This window comes from Cyprinus carpio, chromosome B15 (assembly GCF_018340385.1).
Source record: "Cyprinus carpio isolate SPL01 chromosome B15, ASM1834038v1, whole genome shotgun sequence".
NCBI lineage: Eukaryota > Metazoa > Chordata > Actinopteri > Cypriniformes > Cyprinidae > Cyprinus > Cyprinus carpio.
This window is the reverse complement of record NC_056611.1, coordinates 24,222,253-24,231,946: the sequence shown is the minus strand read 5'-3', so window position 1 is coordinate 24,231,946 and position 9,694 is coordinate 24,222,253. Positions and strand designations below refer to the sequence as shown.

Sequence of the window (9,694 nt, the reverse complement as noted above, 5' to 3'; positions counted from 1 at the left end):
TAGGCCGGTAAAAGAAGTGGCAAAGGATCATGATCAATTGATTATCATGACGACTGAGATGGCGGCGACATGGCTGTTTAATGATTAATGCTTTTGTTTGTGTGGTTTCAGAGAAACCCTTCCCATGCTAATCAAGTCCAGATAAGTTTTAGCTTCAATCGAGTTTGACAAGGTACAAGCAATGCTGTTGGCATGTACTGTGGAAACAGAGAACCTAATATCTAGCTGGCTTGCACTACAGTAAATGGAAGATTGCATGGTACAGATCACCTTTTTAAGCATGACAAGAATCGTAAAGGAATAGTTCACTCAGAAATGAACATTTGCTGAATATCTACTCACCCTCAGGCCTTCAAAGATGTTTCTTCAAAAGAACAGTTTTGGAGAAATGTAACATTACATCACTGGCTCACCAGTGGATGCTCTGCAGTGAATGGGTGCCGTCAGAATTAGACACCAAACAGCTGATAAAAAGTCACAATAATCCACATGAATCCAGTCCATCAGTTAACATCTTGTGAAGTGAAAAGCTGTGTTTTTTTTTTTTTTTTTTTGATAAACGAATCCATCATTAAGGCATTTTAACTTTAAACCATTGCTTCTGGCCAAAATACCAGTCCATAATCGGAAAAAGCAATATTATGAATAGAGGACTCATATTTTAGTGGGAAGCAATGGTATAAAACAGTTAAAACATCTTAATGTTGTATTTGTTTCTTACAAACATGTATCTTTTCACTTCACATGGCATAAACTAATTTGTGTGGATTACTTATGGATTATTGTGAATTTTGTATCAGCTGTTTGGACTCTCATTCTGACGGCACCCATTCACTGCAGAGGATCCATTGGTGAGCAAGTGATGTAATAATACATTTCTCCACATCTGATCCAGTGAGCAAACAAACTCATCTACATCTTGGATGGCCTAAGGGTGAGTAAACATTCAGCACATTTTCATTTTTGGGAGAATGTTTCCTTAGCGTTAACGTTATAAGAGTTCAACAGCTTATTAAGCCACAAAAGTCGTATTGTAAAAGCAGAACTAAAACTGTAATTATCCAAATGAAATGCAACAGTACTGTGTGCTAATGAGTGTTCTCCTCAGGGAGCATCTCTGTTATTGGTGCTGAGTGGGTGGTACAGGCTAATTCCCAGAACAAGATGAGACATCAGTAGACAAAAACAAGGCTTGTACAGAAGCACAAAATCACTAAACAGGTCTTGGAGGTGACAAGCATATTGTTCCTTTCTGGATTCATCTCTCAAGCTGACATGAGAGAGCTGCTCACTATTTTGATCTAACGTATTTCTCAAAAGAAGTTTACTGATTTGGGGTGCTCCACTAAGAACATGGAAAACCTTACGGTGAGTTTCAGATTTAAAGGTTTTGATTGACCGGCATTAAATGCAATAAGTGCCAAAAGTAATGGGTGGTTTTAGGCACAATGCAAAGCAGAGGGTCTAAAAGGCCCCTACCTGTGGTAAAAATCATGGTAACTGATGGAATTGAATGGGTTATTGCCATTATAAAACCACAGCAATATGGTAAAAGATAACAATGTTTAAGTAGTTTATGGCTGCCAGCCAACATAGTAGCTTGACACATTAATATAATGTAGAATGCGACTTTGAAAACAGCTCAGCCAATTGGAAATTAAGAGTTGGAACTGTCCATTTTAGAAATTTCATTATTCATCCAGTGAATTTAGTACATCATTTAGGTATATATTTGTGCTGTCAAACGATTAATTGTGATTAATCGCATCCAAAATAAAAGTTTTTGTTTACATAATATATGTGTGTGTACAGTGTATATTTATTATGTATATATATAAAGACACACACATACAGCATATATTTTGAAAATATTCACATGTATATTCACATGTATATATTCTGGATACGATTAATCATCTGACAGCACTAGTATATATACACTACTGTTCAAAAATGTTCGGTCGGTAGATTGTCTTATGTCTTACAAATTGCCTTATGCTCACTAAGGTTGCATTTATTAGGCCAAAAAGAAATTTTATACACAGTAATGTTATGAAATATTATTTGAATTTAAAATATTTTAATATATTTTAAATATTTGAATATTTTTTTCTTCAGAAATCATTCTAATATGCTGATTTGGTGTTCAATAAGCATTTATTAGGCTAATATCTATGTGGAAAAACAATAAATAAAATTAAAATTTTAAATAACATTATAAAAATCTTTACTGCCAATTTTGCTCAATTCATTCTTGTATGGAGGACTAAAAGTATTAATTTATTTAAAAATAACCCCAAACTTTTTAAAGTGCAATTATAAAAAAGTGTGCAGGGTCAATAAAACTTTATTGTTTATTATGTATTATTATTGTATTATACAGAATTGGACCCTGGTTTTGCTTTTTTGCGTTTGCTTTTATTTCACCCTCTAATGATGGTTTGGTAAGGGTTTTTAAATATCTTCTGTGTCCCATCTCTCTGAGCAGCCAGACAACTGGCGGGAGATTGTGAACAAGAAGCTTCACTTTCCACCAGAGCTGATCCCTGCCATCCAAGAGGGCAACATGGCCTGGGTGGACAGTCTCCTCTCCCTTGGAGACGGGATCATCCGCCAGCTGGACGAGTCTGAGGATCGGTTATGGAGGGAATCGTTGAACCTTTCCATCAGACTGGGCAGCGAAGACATCATGACCTCCCTTCTGCTAGGCGTCAAGTTTGACTTCCGTCAGATCCACGAGGCTCTGCTGGTGGCCGTCGACACCAACCAGCCCAGATTCGTCAAACACCTCCTGGACCGCCTGGATCAGGAGAAAGGCAACAAGATGGACGTTCGTTCTTTCAGCATGGCCATCTTCGACCACTCCATTGACGATTCTCAGTTCGCACCAGGAGTGACGCCACTAACGTTGGCCTGCCAAAAGGACCTTTATGAGATCGTAACTATGCTTACCCAGAGAGGTCATGACATTCCTCTGCCTCACTCCATCTCGTGCACATGCCTGGAGTGCCGTAACAGCCGGCAATACGATTTGCTAAAGTTCTCGCTGTCCCGTATAAATACATACAGAGGCATCGCCAGCCGCGCGTATCTGTCGATCACCTCAGAAGACGCCATGCTCAGCGCTTTCCACCTCAGCCGAGAACTACGCAAACTCTCTAATAAAGAACCAGAGTTTAAGGTGAGAGAAGAAAAATTCATTCATTTATAGAAAAATTGAAAAAAAAAAAAAAAAAAAATGTCAATTGTCTGTTTTTCATGAACTACTAAGAATTGTCAGTGTTGGATAGTAAATGATTACATGTAATCTAGATTGCATAATCAGTTTCCAAAAATTAAAGTACTTGAAATTAGATTATATTATGTCTTAAAATGTTCATCATAATCAGATTACAGTTACTTTTTATGGATTACATGATTATATATTTACACAATGGTAGTAAATTATTCAAATTTCATTGATTCACCCCCAATTATTCATGTATTTATCTTTAAAATTTTCCTTTCTAAATGAATTTACCGCTTATATACAGTTTGGGAAACCCTGCTGTAATGTAATGTTTAATGCATATTATGGTGTTTATAACAAAGAATGGAGTATATATTTCTTTCTCTTTGTTATTTTTTTTTGTTTCAAAATCAATATGGTACACAGTAATCCCATTCAAGTCTATGTGATAAATTGGGTCAAAAGTAATCTAAAAGTAAACTAAACGTAATCAAAAAATTAGATAAACTAGATTACTTAATATGCAATCCAGATTTTGTTACTATTCTTGTCATGTAATTTGTAATCATTAATGGACTACAATTTGAAAGTAATCTGCCCAGCACTGACAATATGCTACTAATAACTGACGCATTGAATTTTTTTTATATACATGTCCTTGCAAAGATTATGCTTCATAATTTGACAGTAATAAGATATTTTCATAGTTACCAGCATTTGGTAAACACACTTATTAACTGACTTTTAACATTTCTTTCTCAAAACTCTTTGTTGCTGTTTAGCCGCAGTACCTGGCGTTGGAACAGCTGTGTCAGGAGTTTGCAGTGGAGCTTCTGGGAATGTGCCGGAACCAGAGCGAGGTCTCCACCATCCTCAACAGTGCTGAGGATGACAGCGAGGATGAAGAACTGGATGAACAGACTTTTGAGGAAGGCATCCCAAACCTTGCTCGTCTTCGACTGGCGGTCAACTACAATCAAAAACAGGTACTTCCTTTTGGTTTAATTGCAGCAACTGATAAATGTGATAAAATGACACTATCTACTTACTCTTTTTTTTATTTAGTTTAATTTGATTGATTATTTAATTGAATTATTTATTTAATTTTGATTGAGGAGGAGCACAGGGCATGTGAACATCATCTGTCAGTCGTTCGACCCCTGCGTTCATGCCGTATGGGATGTCTGATTGATTGACAGTTGGCTCGGAGGCCTGACTGTTTGTTTTCCTCGTCTAGTTTGTGACTCATCCCATCTGCCAGCAAGTGCTCTCCTCCATTTGGTGCGGTAGCCTGTCCGGTTGGAGGGGAAGTCGAACTGCTTGGAAACTGCTGGTGTCTTTGGGGATTTTCATTACTATGCCGTTTCTCTGCCTGGTTTACTGGATCGCCCCTAAGTCCAAGGTAGATTTGAGCCAGTGGTGATAACAATTAAATAACATCATAATGGCCCATGTGCCCATGCAAATGATCTTATTCAATATAACTTTCTATAAACATTTCAAATATTTATTAATTTATATGGACAAAACTTCAATATAACTTTTTATAAACATTTCAAATATTTATTAATTTATATGGACAAAACCTACTTTGTTCTGCCAGCTGGGTAAACTGCTGAAGGTTCCCGTGATTAAGTTCCTGTTACACTCGGCGTCATACATGTGGTTCCTCATCACTCTCTTGACGGAGTCGATTTTCATGGAGATCTACCGCAGCGATTTTGCCTCCCGAAAGCAGAACATTCTCCATAACTCTCTCCATATGATATGGGTTGCTGGTGGGTCACGCTGCCAAATAAAAATCCATAAGAAAACCACTTAATAGGCATTTAAATCTCTGAGTCTAGCCAATAATTGTCTTTGATTTATTTAGAGAGAGTAAATGTAATGATTATTGTCTAAAATAGAGTGTTTATCTTTCTGCATTGGTAGGTTTCTTCTGGTTTGAGTGTAAGGAAGTTTGGATTGAGGGTTTAAAGAGCTACTTCCTGGATTTATGGAACATTGTGGATATGATGGTTCTGAGCATGTATCTGGCATCCTTCACACTGCGCATCCTCATCATGCTAAAGGGATATTTCCTCTGTCAGGACTCCAGCGCTCAAGAACTGTGTGACTATTTCACCAACACAGGTGACATCTCACATAGAGGCTTGATTTAACCAGATTTTTTTTTTCTTTTAACTAGCCATCCATATCACACTTACTGAAAGTAATATAGATAGATACAGCATAATACAATAATAATAATTTATCTGTATAACATTGTCATTAATAAAATAGTTGAAATTAATTAATTAATTTTAATAATAATAATACTAATTATTAATATTATTAACAAATACAGTTAGGATAATAATAATAATACATATTTTTAATAATAAAATTATATAATAATACTAGTTATAATAGTAATAATAATAATAATAACATTTATATATTAACATTATAATAATGTTTTGTATTATTGATGAAAAATACAATTAAATATTATTGTTATAGTAATAATTATTTTTATTTTATTATTAATAATTACAAATACAGTTACAATAATTAATGATGATAATAATAATAATAATAATAATAATAAATTTTATAGAATTTATTAGATTAATATTTAACTTAAAATACATTTTAAAATGCAATTAAATATGATAGAATAATGTTTGAAATGTAATTTTTTTTTCCACATGTAGCAGCAGTAATAATAGTAATTGTTATTTTTAGAATTTTTCCTTCTTCTACCAATACAGGAAAAAAATAAAATCAAATTATTATTATTATTATTATTATTATATAATTGTATCATATGTTTCTGAATAGTACGAGAGGACTGGAAACAGGAGGATCCTCAGCTGATTGCAGAGACTCTGTTCGCCGTGACCAGCATGCTGAGTTTCACACGTCTCGCCTACATTCTGCCGGCCCACGAATCCCTGGGAACCCTGCAGATATCCATGGGAAGAATGATCGATGACATGATGAGGTCAGATCTTGCCGTTTGATCTCTGAGATTGGGCGTCCAGTATAGCTATGAGAGGAGAACACCATTAAAATCACTTTCATCAAATGCTTTTCTTGCTCTACAGGTTCATGTTCATCCTTATGATTATCGGAACCGCGTTTTTGTGTGGAATAAACAACATATACGTCCCATATGTTGTTTCTCCACATCTTGGCAGGTGATTAATAGCTTGTTTACATGTAATTACATGTGTTTGGTTGGTTTGAAATCACCGGGGAGATGCATCTTAAATCTGTTGTCTGTTGTATCATTTTAGATTTAATGAAACATTTAACTTCCTCTTCTGGACCATGTTTGGAATGGCAAACCAGGAATACATAGACATGCCTGATTATGCTCTGGCTGAGTTTGTGGGAAGGATCTTCTATGGGATATTCACACTGCTCATCGTCATAGTGCTACTCAACATGCTTATTGCCATGATCTCCAATTCATTCCAGAGGATCGAGGTGTGTAGCTGGAAAAGATCATTATAAAAGAGTTACAATAATATTAGAGAGCCTTGTAGACCAGTGAGATGGAAAAAAAATTCGGTACCCACAAATCAAAGTGATTTTTATTTACTCTTCTTCTTGAGTAAATACTTCAAACAAATGCTATTCCTTTGAACTTACTATTCATAAAAAATACTGAAAAATATAGTACAATTTGCTTTTTTTAAGTAGCACAGCTGTTTTCCACATTGATAATAAGAAATGTTTTTTGAGCAGCAAATCAGCATATTAGAATGATTTCTGAAGGATCATGTGACGCTGAAGACTGAAATATTGTTTCTGAATTTTTAGTTTTGATTTATGGGTGTTAGTGAGACACTGAAGACTCGATTTATTATGATGATGTTTTTTTTTTTTGTTATAGTGTTTAACAATATTACTGTTTTTACTGTATTTATGATCAAATAAATGCAGCCTTGGTGAGCAGAAGAGATTTCTTTTAAAAACAATATCTTACCTTACCAAAACTTTACCAACCCCGAACTTTTGAACGACAATGTTTATGTATGTTCCTCTCAGGATGACGCAGATGTCGAGTGGAAGTTTGCTCGCTCTAAACTCTACCTCAGTTACTTCAGAGAGGGTCTTACTATGCCAGCTCCCTTTAATATCATCCCATCTCCAAAGGCTCTCTTCTATACCTTGAGGTAAGAAAACCTGCTAAATGCAAGGTTCTATCAAACCTCCGTAATCTCTTATGCAGACTATATGTGAACTTACACTTCTTTACCACAGACTTTAGATCATTTAGAACCAGATGCAACCTTTCTGTTCCTCCCGGTCTTGTGTAGAAGCATCTGCCGAAAGATTTGCTGTTGCAGTAACAAGAAAGCCCCAGAATATCCTTCCATTGCATCTTTGGTGAGCATCTGTGGGGATTCTATCTCTACAACATAATTCTTGGTTAAATTTGGCTGATGAGGTGTTTTTCAATTTTTTTTTTTTTTTTTTTTTAGTCTAGCAATACCCTGAATAGCAGCGGAGGTCAAGGTGAGGGCAGAGTGCCATACCGCCTGCAGGTGACCAAGGCTCTAGTGCACCGCTACATCGAAGCCGCACGCAGAGAGTTTGAAGAGAGCAAGCGTAAAGGTAAGTCATATTTTCGGCATCAGGTAATGATCCAAAAAGCTTGCAGTATTTCAGTTATATATATAAACCCCAGATGAGTTGATCTTTTAGCAAGACATTTAATTACAAGTTTCTCCAGAGGGACTGTCCCTGTAATTAAAGAATATAATAAGTGTACTGCAAATTTCTGATAAATGAATACTTACTTGTTTTAAGACAGTTACTTATGACCATTTTGGGATCAGCACCAATGCTTGGAATGGCACACTATCATACTTCCGCTTCAGTATACACTTTATTTCGCCTACCAATTTTTTTTATTATTATTATTTTTTTTTTTATAATATGTGAAACAGTAAAGATGTTGTAAAAGTTAACACTTCAAACTTCAAACACTTCAATATATGCAGCTCAGAAAGTGACATGCAGAAGTTGGGGTTAGTATTATAACTCTTTTATTCAGCAAGGAAGGAATAAATTGATTAAGTGACAGAAATCTTTTTTTAAGATTATAAATGTCTTTATGATTTCAAATAAACACTGCTATTTTGTTAACATTAATTGATGCATTAAAAAGTGCATTAATGCATTATAAATAACAGTAAATTAACAATATTTTTACAGTGTTTTTAGCCTTTATTAACGTTAGTTAATGATTTTAATAACACATTAGTAAATGCTGAACTCACCGTTAACTACATTTAATAAATGCTGTTGAAATATTTTTCATCAGTTCATTTGAACTAATGCGGTTAATTAATGTGAACAAAGTACACCTCATATTAAATGTTGCTTGAGCAGCAAATCAGCATATTAGAATGATTTCTGAAGGATCATGATACTGAAAATTCAGCTTTTTATCAAAGAAATAATACATAAAAAAACACTACTACAATACTACAATTGAAAACAGTTTAAACTTATAATATTTCACAATTTTACTGTTTTTAGTGTATTTTTATCAAATAAATGCAGCTTTGGGGAGCATAAGGGACTTCTTACAATACAATACAATTCAAGAACTAACCCCAAACTTCTGAATGCCAGTTTATCTTAGAATTAGCATTTTTTATATCCAATTTTGTGTAAAAAAAAATGCCTCAAAACATCCAGTCTAATCAAAATAATGAGTGAAGAAAGTTTAAGTGAGAAAACTAATTTTTCTGGAAAATGTAGTTTGATATCCAGGAATTTCATATATAGAGAAAAAATGTGCATTCGAATCCACACTGCACCAATAGTATGAATAGTATGCCGTTCTGAACCTTGCATTGTTTTTGCTACTAACTGCTGTTGTTGTGATGCTCAGATGTCGGGAACAGAATCACCGAGCTGAATAAAGTTGTCGGCCGACTGCACACCGAGATGCAGGAGTTCCACCAGAAGCTGCAGTGGCGGCACAAGAGCGAGCCGGACCAGGCCAACATCCTGGGCAAATACATCTTAGGTGCAAAGAACAATTTCCGTGACTTTGATAAGAACGAGGCCATGGGGTGCGAAAACACAGATCTGCACATCAGTACTCATCCCACAGAGGAGGAGGAGGACGAGAAGGAAGGAGAGATCAAAGCAGGAGGGATCGTCTCAGAGGAGGGGGAGGGGAGCCCGAGGAGGGGTCCTGTGGAGCTGTTGAGAGGGTAAGAGGATAATTTTGTGATTTTGAGAATTCCTGATGTGTTGGTGTGTGAGAATGAAGTGTTGCAGTGTAGAAGATTCCCTGAAAAATACCTAGTCACAAGTTTCTACATATATTCATAGCACTTTGAATTACTGCTAAATACATTTTTACATACTATAGTTGTTTAATATGTAATTTGTATCATTATTGATATCTACATTCCCATGCCTCATAAGACAGAGAAATCCATTTAATGTGGT

General features: G+C 35.3%; 1 protein-coding gene across 1 annotated transcript; it reads left to right on the top strand.

Moving 5' to 3' along the window:
- Nucleotides 1-1,353: 1,353 nt before the first annotated feature.
- On the top strand, nucleotides 1,354-9,457 carry LOC109075071 (short transient receptor potential channel 2-like). Its single transcript, XM_042740081.1, has 13 exons — nucleotides 1,354-1,368; nucleotides 2,489-3,181; nucleotides 4,012-4,215; nucleotides 4,467-4,631; nucleotides 4,833-5,007; nucleotides 5,162-5,362; nucleotides 6,053-6,215; nucleotides 6,319-6,411; nucleotides 6,511-6,703; nucleotides 7,268-7,395; nucleotides 7,540-7,609; nucleotides 7,705-7,837; nucleotides 9,126-9,457. The coding sequence occupies exons 1-13, from the start codon at nucleotides 1,354-1,356 to the stop codon at nucleotides 9,455-9,457; spliced, it is 2,565 nt and encodes an 854-aa protein (XP_042596015.1).
- The last annotated feature ends 237 nt before the right edge of the window (nucleotides 9,458-9,694 follow it).